Source organism: Podarcis pityusensis, assembly GCF_964106645.2.
Source record: "Podarcis pityusensis genome assembly, chromosome: 1".
In the NCBI taxonomy this organism is placed as follows: domain Eukaryota; kingdom Metazoa; phylum Chordata; class Lepidosauria; order Squamata; family Lacertidae; genus Podarcis; species Podarcis pityusensis.
Window position 1 is genome coordinate 17,581,867 of NC_138028.1, and position 27,531 is coordinate 17,609,397.

At 44.2% G+C, this 27,531-nt stretch overlaps 2 protein-coding genes across 4 annotated transcripts in view; one reads left to right on the forward strand and one right to left on the reverse strand.

The window, feature by feature from the left end:
• The window catches only part of LOC308463975 (cholesterol 24-hydroxylase-like), a 36,053-nt gene extending 15,238 nt beyond the window's left edge, over positions 1-20,815 (forward strand). Inside the window, exons 9-15 of one of the 3 annotated variants that reach the window (XM_080982931.1) lie at positions 564-626; positions 1,424-1,496; positions 2,615-2,699; positions 4,245-4,355; positions 5,780-5,868; positions 8,746-8,812; positions 20,498-20,815. In XM_080982931.1, coding sequence (XP_080839057.1) covers positions 564-626; positions 1,424-1,496; positions 2,615-2,699; positions 4,245-4,355; positions 5,780-5,868; positions 8,746-8,812; positions 20,498-20,527 — 518 coding nt within the window. In that variant the 3' untranslated portion in view covers positions 20,528-20,815. Of the gene's footprint in view, positions 1-563; positions 627-1,423; positions 1,497-2,614; positions 2,700-4,244; positions 4,356-5,779; positions 5,869-8,745; positions 8,813-12,783; positions 16,497-20,497 lie in introns of those variants that run through there. The other 2 variants (XM_080982930.1, XM_080982932.1) reach the window with 2 other exon arrangements.
• A 3,180-nt stretch (positions 20,816-23,995) lies between these two features.
• Positions 23,996-27,531, reverse strand: part of HHIPL1 (HHIP like 1) — a 34,290-nt gene continuing 30,754 nt past the window's right edge. The window contains exons 7-9 of the mRNA XM_081020597.1: positions 27,101-27,182; positions 26,825-26,907; positions 23,996-24,687 (exon numbers count right to left, since the gene is read on the reverse strand). Of these exons, the coding sequence (XP_080876723.1) occupies positions 24,065-24,687; positions 26,825-26,907; positions 27,101-27,182 (788 nt within the window). The 3' untranslated portion in view covers positions 23,996-24,064. The remainder of the gene's footprint in view (positions 24,688-26,824; positions 26,908-27,100; positions 27,183-27,531) is intronic.

Genomic DNA, 27,531 nt, shown 5'->3' on the forward strand with positions numbered 1-27,531 from the left:
CGTGCTGTAAATTTTTAGTTCTTGTTCCACAATCTCACAACATTGAGTATGATGCATGGGTAGGAGACTCCTTTTGAAGGAATCATAGAATTGGAAAGGACCAAATATAGGATGGGGAACACTTGGCTTGCTAGCAGTACATGTGAAAAGGATCTAGGGGTCTTGATGGACTATGAGCTGAACATGAGTCAACAGTGTGATGCAGCAGCAAAAAATGTGAATGCTATTTTAGGCTGCATCAACAGATGTATAGAGTCCAGATCAAGGAAAGTAATAGTACCACTCTATTCTGCCTTGGACAGACCACACCTGGAATACTGTGTCCAGTTCTGGGTGCCACAATTTAAGAAGGATGTTGACAAGCTGGAAGTTGTGCAGAGGAGAGCAACTAGGACAATAAGAGCTTTCTGACAGTAAGAGCTGTTCGGCAGTGGAAAAGTCTCCCTTGGGAGGTTGTGGACTCTCTCCTTGGGGTTTTTAAGCAGAGGTTGGATGGCATCTGTCATAGAGGCTTCCTTTTGGGCAGGGAGGTCAGCCTCACTCTTGGTTTCCTGTCTTGACAGCTGAGGAAGGGGACTGCGATGCTGAAATTCTCCTGGACAATTTCGTCACTTTCTTCATTGCAGGTTGGTAAATCTATATTCCTTTGTTCCTTCCATCCTTTAATTATGAACTGACCCAGACCTTGCGACCATCATTTGAGGCCCTTCTTCATGGGCCTCCTATGTGAGAGATCTGGAGGGTGGCAACACGAGACCAAGGCCTTTTCTGTGGTGGCTCCCCGCTTGTGGAATGCTCTTCCCAAGGAGGTTCGACTGGCGCTTTCATTATATATCTCCAGGCACCAGGCGGAAATGTCCCTCTTCAACCAGGCCTTTGGCTAATTAAACAATCTGTGGCCTTTTAAACTGAGTGGTAGTGGTGTTATTGTTTTTATTTGTTATTACGGTATGTATTTTTGTGTTGTAAGCCAACCTGTCATCTTCAGATGAAAGATGGTATAGAAATTTAATTTGTTGTTGTTTAGTCGTTTAGTCGTGTCCGACTCTTCGTGACCCCATGGACCAGAGCACGCCAGGCCCTCCTGTCTTCCACTGTCAGACTCATGTTTGTAGCTTTGCGAACACTGTCCAACCATCTCGTCCTCTGTCGTCCCCTTCTCCTTGTGCCCTCTATCTTTCCCAACATCAAGGTCTTTTCCAGGGAGTCTTCTCTTCTCATGAGGTGGCCAAAGTATTGGAGCCTCAGCTTCAGGATCTGTCCTTCCAGTGAGCACTCAGGGCTGATTTCCTTAAGAATGGATACGTTTGATCTTCTTGCAGTCCATGGGACTCTCAAGAGTCTCCTCCAGCACCATAGTTCAAAAGCATCAAGGAATTTAATAGATTGTAATAATAAAGTAATTAGATTCCCTGTCCTGCAGGTCACGAGACCACTGCCAACTTGTTGTCTTTTACCATATTGGAACTGGGACGGCAACCTGACATATTGAAGAAGTGGGTGAAGTTCGCCATTCCCTTTTATTCTTCCTTTATTTGTGTTTCTATTTTTTAGCAGGTCCCTCCTACCCATTGATGGTCCGTTGAGTTATTTTATGCACTCTGTGTATGTCTAATGTTATACAGTGGTACCTCAGGTTACATACGCTTCAGGTTACAGACTCCACTAACCCAGAAATAATACCTCGGGTTAAGAACTTTGCTTCAGGATAAAAACAGAAATCATGCTCTGGTGGCGCGGTGGCAGCAGGAGGCCCCATTAGCTAAAGTGGTGCTTCAGGTTAAGAACGAACCTCCGGAACAAATTACATACTTAACCTGAGATACCACTGTATCCAGAAACTGGAGAAAGGAAAAGGAGCTCAAGGTGGTGCACAGAGTTCTCTTCCTCCCCATTTTATCTTCACAACAGCCCTGTGAGATAGGCTAGGCTGAGAGTGAGTGCCTGGCCCATGAGCACCTAGTGAGCTTCATGGCTGAGTGAGGATTTGAACCTTGGTCTGCCAGGTTTTAGTCCAACACTCCAACCATTATACGGGTTGCATCTCCCTTCTCTCTAAATGTGTTGAACTGTGTCCTGGATTGTAACCACCCAGGGCACCTAAACTGGCTATGATTTGGGAGCAATTATTTCTTATCTCTGGACGAACCGAACCAATATGCATTTTGACTATGTGAGTGAATTATGGTGCTGCTTAGTCCTAGGAAGGTACCGTATTTTTCGTTCTATAAGACACACTTTTCCCCTCCTAAAAAGTAAGGGGAAATGTGTGTGCGTCTTATGGAGAGAATGAAGGCTGTGCAGCTATCCCAGAAGCCAGAACAGCAAGAGGGATCGCTGCGCAGCGATCCCTCTTGCTGTTCTAGCTTTTGGCTTAGCTGTGCGAAGCCTCTTCAGGGCAGCGGGATGAAGGCTGTTCTGGCTTCTGGGATTCAGAATATTTTTTTTCTTGTTTTCCTCCTCCAAAAACTAGGTGCGTCTTATGGTCTGGTGCGTCTTATAGAGCGAAAAATATGGTAAATGCAGATACTTTCAAAGGTAGATGTCTGCCTTTTAGCATAATAAACAATCCACGGACATTTGAGTAAAATTTCTCATGCATTTCCTTCTTAAGACTTCAGGCTGAAGTGGACGAGGTCGTTGGGGTGAAGAGAGATGTTGCCTATGAAAATCTCGCACAGCTTAAATACTTATCACAGGTACACTTGGAGAATGGTCTGAAAAGATCCTAGATGCCCAGCCATTAAGAGTAAGACATTGGTTTTAATATGAAACTTGAGGCCTTGTTTTACAGCAAAGAATATCTCAAAGCTCTTTAGCTGTAATATTAACACCGTGAGAGAGAAAAAATCTCAGTTTCTCGTAAGGAATTCTGACTGTGCAAAGAAATCTTACCTGCCGCATCACCCTCCAGAAGAATAAATGTGATACTGTGATACCTTTTTAACTGTTCAAACCCTGGATATGCAATGACTCTAATTCTTCAGATGTAATGGATCACAGGTCACCAGCCAGTGGTTAGGGATGGTGAGAGGGCACTGCATTAACTATCTCTTCCTTACAGCTCATTACTATGTGGTCCTTTCGTTCGGGCATGATGGAATAAATATGCCTCTGTTACTCATTGCTTGTGCACAGATCTTCTAAGGTTGTGCTTCCTTTATGCAGTGGTACCTTGCTTCTCAAACATAATCCATTCTGGAAGTCCGTTTGACTCTCAAAACGTTTGAAAACTAAGGCGTGGCTTCCAATTGGCTGCAGGAGCTTTCAGCACACAAGCAGAGGCCGCGTCGGACGTTCAGCTTCCGAAAAATGTTTGAAAACCAGAACACTTACTTCCAGGTTTTTGGTGTTCAGGAGCCGATTTGTTCGTCAACTAAGCTGTTCGAGAACCAAGGTTCCACTGTAAATTCTATAAACTGTTCTGTTCTATATTCTGTTACCGTTGCATTTTCTGAGCACTCAGAGAACATTGTTTTGATGGGGGGGGGGGCTGAAATCCTTTCCCTTTCACAGCATGCCAGTTTTTGCTGTGTTTGCCCTGTCTTCTAATTTTCAGTTTTTAAAGAGCTAGGAGAACTGGCAGTCTCTCCGGGGGACTAGATAACAAACTATTGCTGCTAGCCTACTTCTCGAACGTTTTGGCTCCCGACCAATCAAAACCCAGGAGTGAATATTCTGGTTTTCAAACGTTCTTTTGGAAGCCGAACGTCCGACAGGGCTTCTGCGGCTTCTGATTGGCTGCAGGAGCTTCCTTCAGCCAATCAGAAGCCGCACTTTGGTTTCCAAACATTTCGGAAGTAGAACAGACTTCCAGAACGGATTTCGTTTGACTTCCGAGGTACGACTGTGCTGTTTAATCTTGTGAAACTTTCTTAACTGCTCATGGATGTGTTTGAAGAAAAGAGGGAGCAGTCAAACCCAGGGAGATAATTCTTGTAACACTAAACCATGGTTTGCCATTGCCTCCAAAGCAGCTCATTGAGACGTACTTCTGAGTAGGCATGTGTAGCCTTGCGCTGTAGATTTCTTTTTTTATTCCCCTTCCGCAAGAAAAATACAAAGTAGGAAACTTACAGGGGAATTAAGGCTGAGAACAAGTTATTAGTTCAAATAGCCCCAATAAACTTGTGACTGAACTGACTTTCTATGGGAAGAATTCCAGATGAAAACCCAACCCTTCCATTTAACAAATCATGCTAGTTGTTGAAAAGAAATGGCTCTTTTTACCTTTGCTCTCTTAGGTTCTCAAAGAATCCCTGCGGTTATACCCACCAGCTCCAGGAACTGTCCGCTGGACTGAAAAGGAATGTGTCGTTGAAGGAATCAAAATTCCAGCAGAAACCACTTTAATGGTGAGTCTTGTTTGAACGCCATGTGCTGTTATCTAACACATTGGAATTCAACACCAAACTTCCCCTGATGCAACAGACTTTTATGTCCAGGGCAATGCATGTGCTGTGATTCTCTAAGAGGATGAGAAAGCAGCAGAATCTGCTCATGGCTTGTGGTGGGGATGGTGAATGGGGAGAGGGCCTTCTCAGTATTGGCGCCCACCCTGTGGAACGCCCTCCCATCAGATGTCAAGGAAATAAACAACTATCTGACTTTTAGAAGACACCTGAAGCCAGCCCTGTTTAGGGAAGTTTTTAATGTCTGGTGTTTTGTTGTATTTTTAATATTTTGTTGGAAGCAGCCCAGAGTGGCTGGGGAAACCCAACCAGATGGGCGGAGTATAAATAAGTTGTTGTTGTTTATTATCCTTACTGTGGCAAACCTAGGCAAGAAACATAGTAATATCTCAAAGACTGTACTGAATAATTTCTTGGTTCCTTGCACCTCTCTTGCATCTCTCTGCGATGAATAGTAATAACTGCTGAATAGGGCCATGCGTTAGGGTTGCCATATTCCTAAAAGTAAAATTCCTGAGGCCCACAAAGTTGTTTAGCTTTTTTTTTTAAAGGAAACCACCAAAATTATTGAGCTTTTTTTGGGAAACCTCCCCCCCCCCGAGTGATTTTAAGCTTTTGAAGCTGTTTCCACTGCTCCCCCCACCGATGCCATTTTTACACCCAAAAACCAGTCTACCATGCATGGCTAAGTTAAAAAAAAAAAAGTTACGCAAATCTGCTCCTTAGAATGACTAGCAGAAGCAGAATTAAATTGTGCAAGCTGTAAATTATGTGAAATGCAGGATGACATGCAAATTAACATACCTCGCAATCCTATACCTGCCTACCCTGTCAAGTAGAGGAGATTACATATTGCATATAGGATTACAATGTTAATTTCATAATTGATACAGGTTGCAGTATTGGGTTTCTGGATTGTTGCAGAATTTTTCTTCTTCTTTTAATCACAGAACGATTGGTTTTGTACCCCACTTTACCAGGCAAAATTTCCACTCAAAGCAGCTTTTAATGTCTAAAATAACACAATAGTTTAACAAAACGACGTTAAGCTATAATGAAGCAATGAAATAATAAAAGGGGGGGAGAAAACGCTAACTGATAATTGTATGCTAGGAAATGTGTGCTTAGTGGGGGTGTTCAGTGTGATCACTTATAGTTATTATTAAATGCTTTTAATATTTCTTTGCTCACAGTTAAGTTGCCTTGAGCCCTTTAGGAATAAGGCGATGCATGTTCTGTGCAGGACTAATCGGGGAAAGGAACCAGGACTTGATTAAAATACTGTCTGCATTTGCCTCTAACTTTGAACAACCAATGTTTTTGAAGAGTCATATATACAAATGTAAACTGCTCTGTTCCCTTGGCAGTTCAGCACCTATGTCATGGGACGTATGGAAAGGTTTTTCAAGGATGCGCTGGTCTTTGATCCTGAGCGATTTAGCAAAGACCAGCCAAGGTGAGCCCCTTTGTTATTTCTTCTAACAAAAATACGTGGTGGCTGTCATTGAGACATACTGCTAATTCTTACGATTTTCAGAGGGCTTGAAAAAAATATCAGAATTTTTTGAACGCCAAACACGACATTAGGACAGGTATTGGAAGTGTCTGCGGGGTAGGGGTGTAGGAAGGCATCCATTTCTATTGCAACCCATCTTCATTGTTGTGGCAGCTTGCCCTCCTAGGTGTGTGACATCATACTGGGTTCAGAAGGAAAGGGTTAACTAAGTGTAAAATGACTAACCAATGGGAACCCAAGGGGAGGAGTTAGGAGTTAGAGTTAGGGTGGTTGAGAAGTCAGTCTGGAGTTAGAGAAGAGATGGAGAGGTTAAGTCTGTAGGCTGGGCTAGTCTGATGTGAGAGAGTGAGAGAATTTGTTAAGAGGAGTCAGTCAAACAGTTGATATAATCAGTCATAAGGTATTAGGAAGGTATAGGCCAGTACAGAAACTAAAGTTAAGATACTGACAGGATTATTTTATGAGAAACCATAAACTTGTTAATGTTTATAACATAAACTTGTTTATTTGGTTCAAGTTTAACGACTGTCTGGACTCAGTGTTTTACCCGAGAGTAACGGGTTGGTGGCAGCGGGGGAGCGAGCACAGTGGTGGCACATGGATCAATAGAACATTAGCTCGACATCGACGAATGGTGGAGTTCCTCCGACCGGAGGAACTGGCTCCGTGGAAACTGGGTCTTCCCGCCACGGCGAAGGTGGGGACCCGCTAGAAATCCCAGGCGGAGGAAGCCTGGGAACATGGGGTTCGGCAGGGCACCAGGAGCGCCCTCCCTACTCACCAGGAACCCCATTTTGGGGCTCCGGAGTGAAGTGGGGTGAGCGGCGCGGTGCTGCGAACTGATTGCTACTTTCACAGAGTGAAGCCACACAGCCATCGCCAGAGAGCGCTGACTTTTTCCTGTGGACAATTGGATTTAATTTTCCTGTGGACAATTGGATTTAATTGGATTTAATTGAGAGCTTGCAGGGCAGCAGTTGAAGAAGGAGCAAAAAGGGTTTTCGTGTGTGTGTGTGTGTGTTTCTTTGTGGCTGATTAGCTGCTCTCCCTGTGCAAAGGTCAGAGGGGGCAGGGTTTCTGTTGAGGCAGGTGATTAGCTGTGGGAGGAGCTTATCAGAGCTTGCAGGGCAGCAGTTGAAGAAGGAGCAAAAAGGAAAGAAATTAAGAAAGAGACCAACAAAAGACAAGGAAAAGTGCAAGTATAAACAAGAAGAAGAAGATCTGCAGAAGGGACATGGAAGAGACTTAAGGGCCTCGGACATAAGATCACCAGGTTGATGGACTAGATGGAATGGACAGTAAGGACTGACACGACCCGAGACCAGGAAGAGGAGACGTTGGATGAAGAGTGGAAGAAAATTTATAAAGAAAATATTTTTCCCTAGGGAATTAGCCTAAAATTAATGAATATTAGGGAAAATGTTGGAATGAAACTATATGACTAGTAGAAATGATATCAGGAGTTAGATATAATCGAGTTTTAAGCTTTAAGCTTCAAAGTATTTTTTGGTAAGATAAGGGTAAATAAATTAAGGTAATTTGAATAACAGAATATGGGGAAAAGATGGAAAGGATTTGTTGAGTTAATTAATAGGTTAAATTGTTAAGATAAATTATTTAACAAAAATTGAGAAAGATGGAAAGAATTTGCTGAAATAACTAATCAAACTAGAATACAAAAAGGGAGGTGTGAGGAGGTCAATGAAACAAGCAAATGGAAGTTAAAGATATGTAATATGGGATTTGTGTCTTTTTTTCTTTCTTTTTTTAATCTTTTTGCTGTATTGTTGCATATGTTTTTATGTTTTTATGTTTTGCTTTTTTAAATGTATTGTAGTGTTGTTTTTAATTTTTTCCTCTCTTTTCTGTAACTTTGAAATTATTAATAAATATTATTTATTTTTTTAAAAAAAGGGATCAATAGACGGTTAAACGTCCGGGGACCCTGTGTGATCGCCACAGTTGTGTGCAGTGCTGTCTCCAGTCTGCTGCAGTTTGTCATGTGATTAAAAAACTTACATTATTCACCTCGCTGTCTGCTGTGGTGGAATTTCACGTTGTTAATTACGTTATTCCATCCCATTCATTTCGGTGCAAAGGAAATGCAATGCACACAGAGAACCAATCCTAACTGATTGCATACCACTTGCAGACTGAAAACAAAAGCAACAGTGAATATTGATTGTATTTGCTGGATTGATTTCCATTTGGCACGTGGAACGAATAAGCAAACATCAAATTCTCCTGTGTCTGTACCACCAGACTATAAAATTTTCTGCCACGTGTCGGACTTTTTAGACCTTTCCCCTTGCTTGTGATAAAAACTTAAGAGTTTCCAGTAAATGGCAACATTCACAAAATTATTTCAGTTATTTCGGGTTGCTATGTGACCAGGGATAAAAACAGGCTTGGCTTCTTTCTGTGCTTTTTAACAGCAGCTTGATCTGTAGAAATTAATCGACAGAGCTTTTTTGGGCGTAAGCAGAGATCAGGAAGTGACTATGACTATTGTCAACCTGCTATTAAATACAACACCTAAATGGGAAGGTTCAGTCATAAAGCAAGGTCCCAGGTTCAGTCCTCAGCATTTCCAGGTTGGGCTGGGAAATATTCCCTGCCCGAACCCCTGAAGAGCTGCTGTCAGCCAGTGTAGACAATATTGAGCTAGATGGACCAATATCTGACTCTGTATAAAGCACCTTACTGTGTTCCTATGTTCATTAGCAGCTGTAATATATGCTGTTGCTTAGAAGGAAGCCTTTCTGGTGTTTTCAAAACCATCTTATTCTTGTCTGTCTTGTTTTTGTGATGGTTTAGGCCCTCCTTTTGCTATTTCCCATTTTCCCTGGGACCTCGTTCCTGTATTGGGCAGATATTTGCACTGGTAAGTAAAGCAGTCCACTGGTCAAGTGATGCAGAAGATAGGTCCCTTTGTTTGAATTGCATCCCCTCCTCTTCTGCTTTTATGGAGTCCTACTTACTGCTGCGGGAGGTGGGTGGCGCTGTGGGTTAAATCACAGAGCCTAGGACTTGCCGATCAGAAGGTCAGCGGTTCTATTCCCTGCGACGGGGTGAGCTCCCATTCCTCGGTCCCTGCTCCTGCCAACCTAGCAGTTCAAAAGCACGTCAAAGTGCAAGTAGATAAATAGGTACTGCTCCGGCGGGAAGGTAAATGGCGTTTCTGTGCGCTGCTCTGGTTCACCAGAAGCGGCTTAGTCATGCTGGCCACATGACCTGGAAGCTGTACGCCAGCTCCCTCTGCCAATAAAGCAAGATGAGCGCCGCAACCCCAGAGTCGGTCACGACTGGACCTAAATGGTCAGGGGTCCCTTTACCTTTTTACTACTGCTGCAGGCAGGAGTGGAAGCTGAGTTAAGGTACTAGTGGAGTAATAAGATGGGAGACCCAGTGGCGATCTCAAGGATGCCTCAAATTTTTAAGTTGAAGAAGCACCATTTTATAAAGCAAAGATGAAGAACCTGTAGCCCCCCCCACCCCCCGGTGTCGTTGGACTTCGACTCCCATCAACACGATCCAGCATGGCCAAAGCCATGGTTTCGGAAGCTGGTGTCACGGTCCGGTTCATGGGCAATCGAAGTCCCGGCTGGGGACGTCGGGACCGGGGCAAGATGGCGGGGTGGGAGCAGGAACGGGAGTCCAGAAGCCAGGAGTCAGGAAGCCAAGAGTCCAAGGGTCAGAGAGCTGGGAGTCAAGAAGCCAAGGGTCCGAGGGTCAGGAAGCAAGGAGTCACAAAGGCAGGGGTCCAAGGAGCAAGGAGTCAAGGAATCAAATGCAGCAAGGCAGGGAACGTGTTGCTGTGGCAAAGAGCTGAAGGGAAATGCTGACCTTATATCCCTTCCCAGCTCTTGTCACCAGGTGCTGTGAGTTATCAATCGGCCTCACCTGTGAGGCCTTGCCTCTTCAGAACAAACTTAGGAAGGCCTCAGTCCTGGTCACAGGGCCTGGCTCCCTGCACGCACCCCTTCTTTCAACAACCCATAGTTAAGATCAACCACAGTTTAGGGTTCCAAACAGAATGCTAAATGATCAGCTTCCAAACTGATGGAGAAGAGAAGGGAGCATGTGAGTTCAAGGCTTACTTAGGCTCATTCTGGTCATTCTAAACTATGGTTTTAACATCTGGATGGGGGACCTCAGATCCGAGAGCTGAATGCAGCCCATCAAGCCCTTCTATCTAACCCCTGAACAAGTGGCTGGTGGCTGACTTGCACATGTAGTTTTTAAGAGCAAGGTGTCTCCCCAATCTGGCATGCACTCTGGGAGCAATGTACTCAGTTTAGGAACTTCGTAGTCACTGTGGTTTGGGATTTGTGCAATCAGGGTGTAACCAGTGAGGAAATAGCAATATACTGGGAAATGGGTGTGAGCAATGTAGGGATCTAAGGATTTCTTAAAACAAGAAACTGTGTACAGGACAAAATTGTGTAAATTGAAGGAGCTCTTGAAATATGCTCTAGGAAGGCTCTGATTTAATTTGGATTGCAAAATACATTATTAATTAAACACGCTACAGTTGTGGGAAGCAATAATAATAATAATAATAATACAGTGACATCTTACTTTGTGGGAAATTGTGTTAGCGCGTAATTGGGAATTGGTAGGTTTTGTTATAAGGATGACCTTGTGGTGATTATACACCTAAAGTTGGCAATTTTGGGGGAATGATAACTGAGACAAATCAGACGTGTTAATTGTGCAGTTACCATTGCCCCCCCGCATTTGAACAAACCATGCTAGGTTTGCTTTTTATTTTTAGAAGGTCCTGCAAGCACTTATGTGCTAAAGATGTGGGGTATTTAATGTTTAAACCATCAATAACAAGTATACAATGTTAAATTAGAACAAGAAATGGTAAGGGTTAAGATTCCACAGAAACAGTGAGTGCTTTTTCAAGTTGAGATGATATGATGAATGTCATCTTACATTTTAAAAAGCAAAAATAGCCATGCTGGTCCATAAGAAAAAGTGGTCAATACCTTTATTAGGATCAACAAAAATGTCACGAAATAGTGGCATGGCTTCATGTTCTCCAAAACACTTAGAATCAGGTAGAATTTCCACTAAATTCCAGCTCCATTTTTCTCAGTAATCTTTGCAACCACAGCTTTAATTCAAATGCATTTTTAAAAAACTTATTTCCAACTTATTTATACAGTGGTACCTCTGGTTACGAACTTAATTAGTTCCGGAGGTCCATTCTTAACCTGAAACCGTTCTTAACCCGAGGTACCACTTTAGCTAATGGGGCCTCCCGCTGCTACCGCGCTGCCGCTGCATAATTCTGTTCTCACCCTGAGGTAAAGTTCTTAACTCGAGGTACTACTTCCAGGTTAGCGGAGTCTGTAACCCGAGGTTTTTGTAACCCGAGGTACCACTGTACACTGCTTTTCACCACAAATGGTCACAAAGTGGTTTTCCACTACCAACAATAAAACTATCCATCCATCAAAATAACACAACTGTTCAAAACAAAAATCACAGGTTAAAAACACATTCAGTAAGTCGGCATGGCACAACTTGCTTAAAACACCCACTGAGTGCAGAAGGAGAAGGAGGAGGAGGCATGTCTGATCTCAGCTTAGGATGCAGGGCCACAGAATTGGGCCCACAACACTGACTGCACACTGGATACAAGCTGTGCATCTGAGCCCATGGGAAACCACTAACAGAGACAGTCCTGAAAATCTCAGATGGGGAAAGAGATATAAGGTATCAAGGAATCCAGCTGGCACTGTAAAGAAAGAATTCAGAGTGTACTTAGAGCGTGTTCCTAGTCCTTCCTTTCTGAAGTTGAATTGTTAGGCATCACATGACATCAGGCGGTCAACAAGTACCCACCAACCTGTCAGAAGTGCAGAGCGTACCTTGGTTCTCAAACTTAATCTGTTCTGGAAGTCCATTCCAAAACCAAAGCATTCCAAAACCAATGTGTGTTTTCCCATAGAAAGTAATGCAAAATGGATTAATCTGTTCCAGACTTTTAAAAACAAGCCCTAAAACAGCAATTTAACATGAATTTTACTAATGAGACCACTGATCCATAAAATGAAAGCAATAATCAATGTACTGAACTATAAAATAAATAAGACAGTATTGTAGATGATATAAATAAAAATTATTTTTTTCCCTTACCTGCACCAATGATAGTCATTGTTTGGATGCGGGGGGGGGGGGGGATTGTTATCCATTTCCTCAGTCATACAATCAATCAATCAATCAATCAATCACTCGCTTAACTGGGTTCCACACAGTCACAAAAACAAATTAACCAAAAAAGCTTCAAAAACAAAAGTACCAAACTTAATCTGTTCTGGAAGTCTGTTTGACTTCCAAAATGTTCAAAAACCAAGGCGCAGCTTCTGATTGGTGCAGGCACCCCGGAAACAATATCCGGCTTCCAAAAAACATTTGAAAACCAGAACACTTACTTCCGGGTTTTTGGCATTTGGGAACCAAGGCGTTTGAGAACCAAGGTACCACTGTACTGGATTGGGGCTCCCGGTTGCATCCTGATTTCAGGTTTAACTCTCTGTATTGTGGTCCAGGAGGATTTCAAGGCAAGTGTTCTCTAACCCCGTGTGTCCAGAGAATATATAGATATATTTGAGCACTAATTTGAGCCAGGGGGAGAGTCTTGCTGCTCTCAGTAGGTGGTGGCAGTCAGTATTAGCTGGTAAGCTTCCCTTATTGACCACCTGGGGAGAAGGGCTTGTGAAGGGACCACAGGAATGTCACACAGAGTCACTTGGAAAGACAGGATGAAGATGCAATAAAATTAAACACACTGAGCTCACTATTCTATTTTGGTTTTGTTTGCATTTTTGCTTATAACAGATGGAGGCTAAAGTGGTGATGGCCAAGTTCCTGCAGCGGTTTGAATTCCAGCTGGTCCCGCCTCAGAGCTTTAAGATTCTGGACACAGGAACACTGACGCCATTGGATGGTGTGGTGTGTCGGCTGAAGCCACGCCGTCAGATGGGCGGGGAAGGAAATACTTACTAGAATGTGTTTAAAAGTGCACTTTATACACAGAGAACTGACATCCCCCCAACCCCTGTGGGTCAGGCTGCCCTCCAGTCATTCACAAGATGCTTTTATGTAAAGCAGTATCATGGGTTCACATGGTTTGAAATCAAAGGTGTGGGGCTTTGCGAGTGCCGCCAATCAGTTGATCTGGTGCTTGCCAAAAGCACAAAGCTTTGTAGATGCCAATGATCGTCTTGGACCCCCTCATCTCTAAAAATCTAAGACACCACAATAACTGTTGCAGAGCACTTTACAAGCTGCAGCCAGCTTCCTAGTCATTTTTGCACTTTTTTGTATTCATATAAAATTAGCTGAGAGCACTTTTTAAGTTGATCGGTAGTGGTGGTTTTCCTTTGGCCGCAGATCACCTTCTGCTGTAAACTTTTCAAAGCTTAGCAACTGTGTGAAAAGCAGAAGGTGGCAACTTTAGAGGTATTCGCTCCTGTGTGAAAACGAGGAATGCTTCTGAGAGGTTGGCACTAGTGTGTTATCATACAAAAACAAAGAATGCATACTTCTTTTCCTGTAGGACTAGGGGTGGGATTGTTGCGTGATAACTCCGAGGCCTGGTGCCTCCCCGCAAGGCAGCGTTGCCTGCGATTCTACACTCCAGTCTCCTGTCACGCTGATGTGGCCCATATCCAGAGACATGAGCACACAATGAGCAGAGTTCAAAACTCCTCAGCCGTGAGGAGTAACATCTAAGCCTACTGTATTGCAAATTAAATCAATCGTAACAGAACAAAGAAAACATGGCCTCTCTGTCTCTTCCTTGGAGGTAAAGGTAAAGGGACCCCTGACCATTAGGTCCAGTCGTGACCGACTCTGGGGTTGCGGCGCTTATCTCGCTTTATTGGGCGTGGGAGCCGGCGTACAGCTTCCGGGTCATGTGGCCAGGATGACTAAGCCGCTTCTGGCGAACCAGAGCAGCGCACGGAAACACCGTTTACCTTCCCGCCACAGCGGTACCTATTTATCTATTTGCACTTTGAGGTGCTTTCGAACTGCTAGGTTGGCAGGAGCAGGGACCGAGCAACGGGAGCTCACCCCGTCACGGGGATTCGAACCGCTGACCTTCTGATCAGCAAGTCCTAGGCTCTGTGGTTTAACCCACAGCGCCACCCGCATCCCTTCTTCCTTGGAGAGAGAACTGCAAAAGCAAAAGCAATACAGAGCGGAAACAGCGTATCTCAATTTCCTCTCACAAGACTCCCAAAATCAGTGCTGGAATGTAAACAGACATGTGACATATAACAATCCCACACACATACCTGCATCTCGGGAGGAATGGAATTCTCAACATGGATTCCCCTAACAAGCTCCATCAGGAGAAGCCCTTCACAAGCACTTGCACTTAAGAAATGGGTGCCCCCAAATTGGTTCTGCAGCTGCTTGGGGCGAACCCCAAGAATAGGAAGGAGTACTCCATGTGCCAAGCTGAAATGCTTGCACAGATGGAGCATTGCACAGATGGCGCAAGCGTTTCATTTCCTCCGTTTTTTCTCCTATGCAAAATTTAATCGGTTAACCAACCCCCATCCACATGATTGGGTGATTCTGGTTTGTTAAATGGGACGCTGTAACCAGGTTTTACAATATCCATCTGTTTCCCATCTGAGAAAAGGGAACAAGCAGTGAGACCAAGCCACTGGCGGACTAGTCCTTTCCCATTAAATCAGGGGTGGACACCCTTTGGCTCTCCTGATTCTTGTTGGACTTCAGGCTCCCATCATCCCTGCCTACTGGCCATGGCAGCCGGGGCTGATAGTAGTTGGAGTTCACAACAACATCTGGAGGAGCTCATGCTAGCCACCAATGCACTAAAAAAAGTCTGGAAACTTTCCTTGCAGCCTGTGAGTCTCCCTAACACTGAGAGAAGTTGTTTCTACAACTACATACAGTGGACCAGTGTGATTATGCCAATGTGTTTTGCATATATACGGCCTATACAGCCTAGGACCCTCGTACCTACAGGACTGCCTCTCCTGGTATGCCCCACAGAGGACCTTACGGTCTTCAAACAAAAACATATTGGAGGTCCTGGGCCACAGGGAGGTCAGGCTGGCCTCAACCAGAGCCAGGGCTTTTTCAGCTGTGGCCCCGATCTGGTGGAACACTGTCACAAGAGACTAGGGCCCTGCAGGACCTGACATCTTTCCGCAGGGCCTGCAAGACAGAGCTGTTCCACCAGGCCTTTGGCCAAGGCACAGTCTGACCCCCTCCTTTGGTAATCCTCATAGAACTCTAGCCCAATGGTTGCCATTAATTTGATTCTGAATTGATTTTAGAATGAATCGATTTTAGAATGTATTTTAATTAATTGATTGTGATTTTATGTAAACTGTGTTACTTTTACTGTTGTTAGCTGCTCAGAGCCCGGCTTCGGTTGGGGAGGGCGGGATATAAATAAATTATTATTATTATTATTATTATTATTTATTATATCTTGTTCTACTTTGCTTCCAATAAAATACCACTGTCCTGCAATCTCTTGGCACTACTTCCTATTCCCAGATGGACAGCTGAGGGCTCGGCCATGCTTCTTCAACGCAATTCTAAAATATAGACGTGCTTTTACCCTTGCAAGATTAAATATACTGCCTTCGGTTGTACTTGAGGGACGATTCCAACAAGTCCCACATGAAAAACGCTTATGTCCCTGTGGGAGATGGCAGTACCGAATCGGTGGCGCATGCCCTTCTGGCTTGCACTAAAAAGACTTGAGGAATGAGGTTATTGCCCCTCTTTCATTGTCCATTCCGGGTTGCCCAACTACGCCACAGTGTCCTTTCTCTTGGCAGATCAAGATGAGCAGGTGACAGCAAAGGCTGCAAGGTTTTCAGCCGGGGCAATTAGAATAAGATCCACTATTTGACTGTTGATTCAAAACACTAAGATGTATTTTATATAATTGACTTTTTAATCTTTATTCTTTATATATTTTATTGTTGTTTTACTGCTATGGCCGGTGGCTGATGCAAATAAAGATTCATTCACTCCGTGCTTAGAAAGCATGGAACGGAGTGGTTTTCTGTTTCATCCATGCTTTCTAGACAAAGGTCCAAGAAATTTCCTCCTTGCTCCCATTCCTTTGCAAGGGGAAAAAACCCACTCTTTAGTGATAGATTGGAACAAATGGCAATCGGGGGGGGGGGGGGAATCTGAGCTGAGCTGGGATAGCTCAGGCAGTAGAACACAAGACTCTGAATATCAGGGTTGTGGGTTTGAACCCCATGTTGGACAAAATATTCCTACACTGCAGGGGTTGGACTAGATGACCCTCGTGGTCCCTACCAACTGTATGATTTTATGATTTGAATTGCTGTTTGCTGTAATGGAGTTTTAAAGGGTGGTTTTCTCCAAGGGCCAGAGAGAAGCAGCAGGACGATAAGAAGTGTGGAAGAACCCCAAATATTTGAACCGAGTCACTCATTCAGTTCAGAAGCAACGTGGGTTGCATTGAATTGTATAATGAACTTAGTATAATAAATGATTCTTAGTATAATAAAAGTCTAAATGAGGCTGTGTACATTGATTTTTGGGCTTAGCAGATTTAAACGGACTAAAAAAGATAGCACTGGGTTCGAAAGATGTAGAATCTGTGGAAGCATAATTAAAGAACTTTGCAAGGTTTTTAACAAATTGTATTCAAAAGGTTTGAAAAGGGTTCAATGCTTCAAGAGGAGTGCAGAGAGCAAGAGATGGTGTAATTTGGTTTTGGCGATTGCGTAAATGTTACAAAAAGGAACTGGAGATTCAAAGTTAGGTTTGCAAGAGAACGGCAGCCACGGAAATGCAGTGAAAACAGATTGCGCAAGTTGATTTGAAAGAACTGACATGCAAATGTTGAAAAGAAATAAGCAGTGGAATTTGAGTTGAGGAAAGAGTGAGACTAAGGAAGTGGAGCTGAAAAGAATAAAGATTAAAAAATGGATCTGAAAGAAGTGGTGGATTTAAAAGAAGGGAAACTGAAAGGAGATTCAATAAGTAGTAGAAATTATATGAAATGGAGAAAAATACTGATATAAGCTGAGAAAGCACTCAATATACTGGGCTTGATCCAGAGACTTTTGCCCAAAGAACTTCCTACTCAGAAAAACAACATATCCTTTCAAAATGTGAAATGTGTGAAAAACTTTAAACATGAAACTTTTTTGGTAGTCTAATGTTAGGTCACAAATACTTTGTTGTTGTTTAGTCATTTAGTTGTGTCCAACCATCTCGTCCTCTGTCTTCCCCTTCTCCTTGTGCCCTCAATTTTCCCCAACAACAGGGTCTTTTCCAGGGAGTCTTCTCTTCTCGTGAGGTGGCTAAAGTATTGGAGCCTCAGCTTCACGATCTGTCCTTCCAGTGAGCACTCAGGGCTGATTTCCTTAAGAATGGATAGGTTTGATCTTCTTGCAGTCCATGGGACTCTCAAGAGTCTCCTCCAGCACCATCATTCAAAAGCATCCATTTTTCAGTAATCAGCCTTCTTTATGGTCCAGCTCTCACTTCCATACATCACTACTGGGAAAACCATAGCGTTAACTATACGGACCTTTGTTGGCAAGGTGATGTCTCTGCTTTTTAAGATGCTGTCTAGGTTTGTCATTGCTTTTCTCCCAAGAAGCAGGCGTCTTTTAATTTCATGACTGCTGTCACCATCTGCAGTGATCATGGAGCCCAAGAAAGTAAAATCTCTTACTGCCTCCTCTCACTACACCATACCTTTAAAACACATGGCTTCTCCCAAAGAATCCCAGGGACTATAGTTTATTTCTCACAAAACTACAGATCCTGGCATTCTTAACAAACTACAATTCCCAGGATTCTTTGGGGGAAGCTGTACACCCTAAATGCATGGTATTGCCTGTGACCTGAGCCTTTAATATTATGCAGGAAACTTGGTTAGTTTTTGCAGCAACAGGTTTCCAGAATTGCTTGGCTGACATTAAGCACAGTAATACTGGTTTGCCATCTAGTGGTTGTCTGGATTTCTTTTTTTTAGGGTCTCAAAGCAACATGAAAGTATCTCATAGTTTCAGTGAAAATGTTGATATAGGAACCCTGGAGGAAAGATGCTTTGAGAAGGAAGGTGGGGTTTGGGCAGATGTTAACAATACTTTTCACATATTTGGTGAGCGGAAACTTCTCACTAATAAATAAATAAATACAGGAACACACTCATTACAGTGGTACCTCGGGTTAAGAACTTAATTCGTTCTGGAGGTCTGTTCTTAACCTGAAACTGTTCTTAACCTGAGGTACCACTTTAGCTAATAGGGCCTCCCGCTGCCACCACCACACGATTTCTGTTCTCATCCTGAAGCAAAGTTCTTAACCCGAGATACTATTTCTGGGTTAGTGGAGTCTGTAACCTGAAGCGTTTGTAACCTGAGGTACCACTGTAGTTATAAAACCAAATCAGGGGTAGCCAACCTAGAACTCGCCAAATGTTGCTGCACTCCAGTTCCCATAGCCAGCGGTCAAGGAGTTGTTGACCAGTAAAATCTGACAGGCACTGTGCTGGTTATCTGTGAGGCAAAGGCTAGTAGAATTTTACAGGAGGGGTGAGGGAGATGATGCTTTCTCTGATCTTTAAAATACATTATTGAGGTCATTAAGGAGTGGGTGCCAGAAGCAAGTCAGCTATAATTTGCACAGCTTCCTTCTCAAGCAACCTGAGACTGTGTCATCTTGCCTGTCTCTGCTTGGCCCTCTTCATACCTCTTTCGATTCTGGAAGACCTGGGGAGAGGGAGGCTGCTTGCAGCAGGAGGGGGAGACTCCCTGGCTTCTTCAGCAACTCTGCCTCTTGGCCTCCCTCCTCATCTTCCACTTCTGCCTGCGATTCTGGGCTGCTCTCTGCCCCAGCCTCTTCCTGCTCACTAAACCCTGTTGCCTCTTCACATTGTGACATCACCTTCTCCCGGTCTGCTCCCTCTGACCACTCATCGTTGTCCCACCACCATTCCCTGGGCTCTGAGCCATCTTTCTTTGGGAGTTCACCAGCTTGTGCCTCCCACCACTTGCCTGCTTCCAGCCAGCCCATAATGTATGAGCAGGATGTTAGTTTCTGTTTGCCACTGTGCAGTGCTTTGGAGTCACAAGACTCTGTTTTGCGCTCCACACATTCCAGACTGTTGAAGTCTCACGGGCGACAGATGTAATGTTTACTGGTTTCCTGTTCCTTTGTGTTCAGTTGCTCTCTGCTTTCACAGAGAGAGGATGTATTTCTTTTCTGTCTGCGTAGCTTAGTAATAAAACCCTTTAGCCATGTAGCTCATACTATCTCATCCTTTCGCATGCTGCTTTGAAACTCTGCATAATGGGGAATGTGCCTGGAGCCTTATCAGAGGCTCAGGTTGTTAATCACGTGGGAGGCGATTCCAGAGGAGCTCGGTCGAATGCAGGTTCCGACACAGAAATGGGGCACAGGAGAGCTGTCTTTCCAAATGTGTCCCTTTCCCATTGCTCCAGACCAACGAATGGTGTTCAGGTTCTGAGGGAAAATTAATGTCTCCCCTCAAGCCAGAGGCTGCTCCTTCCTCACGGAGGGCTTCTGATCTGGAGGCATTTAGATACATATTGCCTCGGAGCTTCTTTCAGAAAGGGAAGGTCATGTTCTGGTCCACCCCCACCTCGAAAAGAATATTGTTGAGTTGGGAAAAGGTTCAGAAAAGAACCTTTCTGTTACTAATTAGTGCAAGGATTTGTTTCAATTATGTGTGTGCACAGTCTTAAGATTGCAATACTAAATACACAGAGGACAAAAAAGGTTCTCTTGAGTGCAGTGCAACTTGCTTCTGAGTAGAAATGCATAGAATTGCACTGCAAAGGAAGTGTCCACCTGAATCATAGCTGAAGGGGAGCCATCGTTTTGCGACACAGGGGAAACAATCCTTTCAGACACTGCGTATTAGGAGGGGAATTCTACAAACCCTGGAAAAGGAAAGGAAAATATTTTGATCCTTGCATAAAGCTTTTTTTTTTTTTTTTTTGCTTCTCCCAACATTCAACACAGCAGAAAATGGCGCAAACATCATTACCTTTAATCATCTTACTTCTGGGTCTATACAATTCGGGAAATGTGAAGCTTTAGGCCAACCTGGCCTTGACTCGATGTTTTGATGTCCTGGTTTCCTTCCTCTGCATGATGCATTAAAAACATACTGGCCTTGACAGTCCTTGGTCTGGATTTCCTGACGGTTTTCTCAGATTGAGTCATGTCTCGTGGGTTCTTTACCTACTTCCCTGCGACTCGTGGTGTTTCAGTTTTCTAGTTAACAGCGCAATAAAAATGATCGGATGAAAGACTGAATGTGTTTGGGATGCACGGATTCAGGTTTACAAGGGGGAAAGTCAGGCTGCCCCAGATCTGATTACTGTCCCAGCCCAGCTCCCCCGTGCCAAGGGGCTCCCAGGCCTCACAGTGCCACTGCTGCTACATCACTCAATTTAAAAAGCACCAACTTCTAAAATAAGGGTTCCTACACAACCAGAATGTGATGGGCTCAAACAGGTTTTTATCTTATTAACAGGTTGCTGGAATTGGGGGATGCAAAAGCTGAAAGGAGAAGAGAACACATCCAGATGGTTTCTTGCACGGTGAGGGCACGACTGTTCTGCTGCAGTAGACACCCCTATGAATCAAGGTGTTGCATTACTTGCGAAGTCAGGTATATATAAAGAGAGCAGCACACCTGGAAGCCTGCCAAGCAACTTGCTAAACAGCACTGAGCCAATAAGATATGTGTGGCTATGATCAGTGCCGGATTTACATATAAGCTAAACAAGCTATAGTTTAGGGCCCCACTCTCTTGGGGCTCCCAAAAAAAATGTAAAGGGGGGAAAACTGGATGTACATTTCCAAAATATAAGATAAAAAAAACAAAATAAAACCTACATATAGCAACAGTTTTTTGTGGGCTCCTATTTGTTATGTGCAAATGGCTTTAGATACCTATTAGGTCCATAAATTACCATATATAGCATCTATTCAGCGACATTTGTTGTTGACAAAGGACAGCAAGACATATAAAGGGCCCCATTACCTTCAGTAGCTTAGGGCTTCATCAAACCTAAATCTGGGACCCTGGCTATGATTACGTACAAACACTGCTCAGCAAATGCAATGTTGTTGTTGTTTAATCGTTTAGTCGTGTCCGATTCTTCGTGACCCCATGGACCAGAGCATGCCAGGCACTCCTGTCTTCCACTGCCTCCCGCAGTTTGGTCAGACTCATGTTTGTAGCTTCAAGAACACTGTCCAACCATCTCGTCCTCTGTCGTCCCCTTCTCCTTATGCCCTCCATCTTTCCCAACATCAGGGTCTTTTCCAGGGAGTCTTCTCTTCTCGTGAGGTGGCCAAAGTATTGGCCACAGCAAATGCAATAAACACCAGTTATTGGTGCTGCGATTGCCATTTCTTTTACATGGAAGCACCTTCAATAGCAGTCACTTTGGAGTAGGCATGATTAAAACTGTTGTCACATTGCATGCTGTTGCAATCCTGTCTGGTCCATGGGCCAAATTTGGTGCTCTAGGCCTCCCCAATTTTTCTTGTGAGGCTGTTTCCCCCAAACCACACATTTTCCCCATAACAGATCTACCTGAGGGAGAGATGGTCAGGTAGCCAGATTAGCTGCTTGTGCAGCCAGTCCCTGCAGAAAGCAGAAGTAATAGGGACCTCCATCTTGCTTGATCACCATCTCCCCTCACCAGTACAGGCCAACCTTTGGCAGTGGGGTGGTGGAACCCACTTGTCAATCACCCCATCACATCATTGTCAGATGACTGACAGGTGGGTGGTCCCAAAAGATCCCTAACTCCTGCTATGCAGGTCTACTTAAGAGGTAAGCCCCACTCACCTCAGTGGGCATTATTCTCAGGTAAGTGTGTATCGGACATTGTTTTCTCCGCCACTGACAAGTCCCACCTTTCATTTATATGAAAAGTTTCTCATAGCTGTCGAGATAATCTTTAAATTGCGTAGACAATGTTTCAAAGGCCAATAATAAGAATTAAACAGACACACACCTTTTTTAAAAATAAGCGACAATTGTAAATATTAAAAGACCATCTCCAGATTTTCTGAATTACAATTTTGAGGGAGGAAAACAAAAACACAGAGGAATACAATTTTCTGCATACCAGCTACCTGGAAACATGAGCTGGTGAAGTGTTAACTGTTCATCACAAGCAATGCTATGGCTTCTTGCATATTAGCTAAAGGTAAAGGGACCCCTGATCATTAGGTCCAGTCATGGACGACTCTGGGGTTGCGGCGCTCATCTTGCTTTATTGGCCGAGGGAGCCGGCGTACAGCTTCCGGGTCATGTGGCCAGCATGACTAAGCTGCTTCTGTTGAACCAGAGCAGCGCACGGAAACGCCCTTTACCTTCCCATTTATTACCTTACCTATTCATCTACTTGCACTTTGATGTGCTTTCGAACTGCTAGGTTGGCAGGAGCAGGGACTGAGCAATGGGAGCTCACCCCGTTGTGGGGATTCGAACCGCCGACCTTCTGATCAACAGGCCCTAGGCTCTGTGGTTTAACCCACACCCTGCTGTTTATAATGTTTCCCATCAGTTACCTTGGGTTATAAGACCTTGGATCCACATTAACAGTCATGCATCTTTCAAGCACTTAAGAATTTCTGAGCTTGGGTGGGATATTCTCCATGATGTTTCAGTTATTTCTTTGTAAAACGTGGACCACAGAATATAAATCCTTACATCAAAGAATAATATTAAATCACCATGAGATGTTTGCCACGTGATCTTATTTTTAATCCAGCTTTCCAACACAATCGTTCTCTTATTTACAATGGAAACCTTTAAAAAAAAAAAAAAAAAAACAGAAACGAATGCTGGCTAGTTATATATTACTTCCATTTGTAAAATGGCAAGCTTTCACTGACCACAGATGTGGTCAGTTTAGAGACTGATGTACTGCTTTTGTACATCTGGTATACACAAATAATTGGCTAGATCCAGACTTTATTCATGATTAAGCGGTTGAAATCAATGGGTGATGCCTAACTTAAATCTCATTGACTTCAATGAGTCTACTCTATGGAAGTGTAAGTGGAGAGTGAATGGAAACTGATAGCTGGGGAATATGATGCTCTGTTAGGTGAAGTCAGACAGAACTGCTTCCAGATGGGGGCTTAATACTGTAAACATGTGGTTCAGGTAGTGCAAACAGTTTTCTGGCATCAGTCTCACCCCCCCACCCCGAATTTATCATAAAGGTAAAGGGGCCCCTGACCATTAGGTCCAGTCATGACCGACTCTGGGGTTGCAGCGCTCATCTCGCTTTATTGGCCAAGGGAGCCGGCGTACAGCTTCCGGGTCATGTGGGCAGCATGACTAAGCCGCTTCTGGCGAACCAGAGCGGCGCACGGAAACGCCGTTTACCTTCCCGCCGGAGCGGTACCTATTTATCAACTTGCACTTTGACGTGCTTTCGAACTGCTAGGTTGGCAGGAGCAGGGACCGAGCAACGGGAGCTCACCCCGTCGCGGGGATTCAAACCGCCAACCTTCTGATTGGCAAGTCCTAGGCTCTGTGGTTTAACCCACAGCGCCACCCGCATAAATATGAATTTATCATATTTTTCACCAAAAGGGTAATCCAGACTGAATGCAGAGGAAAGGTGGACTGGCATTTTGAGGCCAATGACATAGTGCAGGGAAAAGCTTGCATGCCTTAGAAACACCCACCCCATGATAAACACTAGTCTGAAAGAGATAGGGATATGGTATCAAATATTTGTTAGGGAGAAGCAGCCAAAATTGTTGAGCTTTTTTTAGGGGGGGGGGCAGAGCAATCCCTGTTCCCAGAGAATTCTGGGAAATGCAGCTCTCTGTAAGGAACAGAGGTCTCCTAGCAGCACTCAGTCCCCACGAATCTATGCAGGAAGCCACGATGGTTCAAAGTGCTACAACACTGATTTAAACATCTAGTGTGGATGGGGCCGTAAGTCTGGATCTAGCCATTAGGATTTCTAAACCAAGGTGTGTTAATTACTCATTAATGGTGTGGGTTTGCTTGTTTATTTGACACAACAAGACTTGGTACCATCCTGTGATCCCACTCTCCCTACTGTTCAGTCTCGAAAACGTCTTCGTGACTACATATGACTCCTGCGTCTTCCTTGTGGGAGCAATTGTGCCTCCCAATGTTTGCGTGGGAGCATTCCAGGAGCGTCTTCTCACGCCCTGTGCACTGGACGTCATCAAGGAGAATGGGAAGCGAGTGCCCCTCCCCGAATGCCGCTTTCTTGGTTGCCCTGATCACAAAGGCAAAGCCCAACTGGCGGCACACGACCGCGGCTGCCTTCGAGTTCCACAAGTCGTCGCACACGGTGCCCCATTCTCCATTGATAAAAATCTCAACCCTTCCCCGATCTTTCCCCTTCGCGTTGCCGTCCATTACCCGGACTGCACCATTCCGTGGCTCCAGGGGAGCACTGGTGGGCTTCTTCCTCCTCCTCTGGCCTCTTCTTCCACCGGCCCTTCCTCCCTTCCTGGGCTTTGGGGCTCTTGTTCTCGGTGCTGCCGTCGTCATCTGCACTCTGTTCTGGTTTCTCATGAGGGTCAAGAGTTGCTCCAGCCAATCTGGAGTTGTCGCTCGAGGAGGTGCTGCAGTTGCTCTGCTCCTGGTTGGAGCTCTAGTCGTGGCTCTTAGCTTAGGGCGCTGCGTTGGCTTTTTAATTATAAGCTCTAGAGGGCAAAAACAGAGATGTGGGTCAGCATTTTAAACAGACCCCTGAAGGCCCTGGGTCCAGAAAGCATCCTCTGCATCACTGTTAGGAACAAGCCAGGAATTGCCTGGAATATTCAGGACCCAGGAGATTCAAATCTTCTGAATATTGAGCGTTCATCCCGATTTTACATGGGTTTGTGTGTACCGTGGCATTTTATGTATTGGGGGGCCGCCAGGACAAGACAGTGGTACCTCGGGTTAAGAACTTAATTCGTTCCAGAGGTCCATTCTTAACCTGAAACTGTTCTTAACCCGAAGCACCACTTTAGCTAATGGGGCCTCCTGCTGCTGCTGAGCCGCTGGAGCACGATTTCTGTTCTCATCCTGAAGCAAAGTTCTTAACCCGAGGTACTATTTCTGGGTTAGTGGAGTCTGTAACCTGAAGCATCTGTAACCCGAGGTACCACTGTATAACACCAGTCCTAAAGGATCTTCACTGGCTCCCAGTACATTTTCGAGCACAATTCCAAGTGTTGGCACTGATCTTTAAAGCCCTACACCCATTCACAGAAATTGGGTTCTTATTGGATAAAGGCGTGGAACAACACTGCAGGAGAGCTGGGGTGGCCTGCAATGGCACAGGGGCAGGGGCCCAACCAGTTCTATGATTCTATGGAGCCTGGAGCCAGCTTCTAACAGGATCGTATTTGCTAGGCTGCAACTGCTCCCCTTTACCGAACTGCCACGCTTGCCGCAGGAAAACCCACATGGCTAGCTTGGAGGATGTGGCAATGGCATTATTACGCCAACACCGCAAGCGGAAATGCAGGCACATGTTTCTGCGGGCTGGGATATTTCTCTCTCAAGATTTCACCGTGAACCAGTTCAGTACACCGCCTGCCATCTACCCGCTCTTCAGAAAGCATCTCAAACGCATTGTTCCTTTCCTTTCCTTTTTGCTGTACCCTTCATTACTACTTCAGATTGGCTCATTACAGCCTGTGGGAGAGCCAGCTTGCCTAATATGCCAGATACGCTCATCCATTGGTGGCTGAAAATATCGAGCATTCAGAGCCTATTCTCTTCCGTAATTGGAATGTGAATAAAGGGAGAAGAGTTGCTAAGGGCAACCCATGACACATTCTGCGCAAGGGGACGACGTCGAACCTTTTCCTTTTCAGTTCTTAATGAGAAAGGCAGCAGGAAGAAGACCTATTTCCTTTTACCATCACAGGTTCCAAAAGCTACTGAGCTGTTTTCTCCCTGCTATTTTTTCCCCCATTCATCAGCCTCAAGATCTAAAGAAACAGTCTTCAAAGGGTGTTCAGTGTTCATGCCACAGTTGCAAAGAGCCTATGGGAATCTCCTTGATTCGAGCAGCATATTTTTTACATGACTTTCACAACTATTAGAGTGATGTTTCCTCTAAGAGAAAAGACCCACTTCTGCTTCGTACTACAGAATATGTAGACTGAAGAACTTTTTACTGGTCATAACATGGATGAGTATTTTATCCACAAAATGAGAATGTCTGTGCAATTCTTCTATAAATTGCCTTTTGTCTTGTTGAGACTAGCACTTCACAAGAAGCTTCAGAGTAAAACTTCCTGTATGTTTTAAATTATGGTTGCAAATTTTTCAGTGGTAATTTTATTGTAATTATATTATGAATATAAATAAATATAAATAAAACATTTTAGTGCAAAGGCATCACTTTTTGCAAATGAAAGAGATTTTGACCTTGCAGTAAATGAAAATGTCGGCAACTCACCCTAGGAAGTTTTGAAAGGACATTCATTGTTTCGTTTGCACTACAAATGCAGAATGAGCAAACAAAATTCAAACACCAGCAAAGAGGGCCAAGGCAGCCATTTTTATTTGTGAGAATGGAGCTCAACTTGCCATTTGAACGGTCAGTTTTCTTGCATGCAGCCATGCTCGCTTCCTACTTGAAACTACAAGCTTGAATGAAATAGAATTTATTTTTGTTTTATGTTCTAAACTCTGCATCCAGTTTCTTGGCTTGTAGCCTCCATCAGCCCCCTGCCCCTTGAAACCAGAAGCGTTCATTAAAAATTCTTGTGCGAACCAGAACTTTGCCCCTCAGAAATCCCCAATGTGAATATTCATAAATAAAATATATGCGGCACTCACTTTCCTTTGGAACAAACTTTGTGAGCTTGCCTTTCACTTTCACCGGTAGAGGCTCAACGCGGCATTTCCCAGGCGGTGCTCTCCTGATAAAAATAGGAAACAAAAAAGAGATTATTATAATGAAGCCTAGCCCTCCTCCCCCTCATCCCCCAGTGAAATGTTAATGGTTGTGAGAAGAATAAAGACCACAGAACAAAAAATGAAGCCGTAAGACTTGAGTTTTTTCTTTCATATCAGAGAATAAACATTTTGGAGCCAAAACGCATTGTGTCTTACCGTGATGTGTCAACCATTTTGTAAACTACACCATTGGGAGCGGTGGCACTCGGGACTCCGGTTGACATAAAATAAAGTTCTCCTTCATGAAAAAAACAAAAACAAAAGAAGGCGGCATGAATCTTTCACATGTATCCTGGGTGCTCCACCGAGTAGTTTACTATCACAAAGCTAAGTAGCACAATGAAGTTTGTCAGCAGCAAACTCCAAAACCAATGCATGGGGATTTCTTATGCATTCTCCAGATTATCAATTTGATTTAAGTAAATGAAGACTTGTGTCGTGATCTGGGAACTAGAGACCTTTTCAGTGGTGGCCTCGTATCTGTGGAATTCACTCCCAAGGGAGGGAAGTGTGAGACCCGCCCCCCTGCTCCACTTTACTGGATTTTTTTTAACCAGTTCAGTTCAGCATAGCAAGAGAGTTCCCCT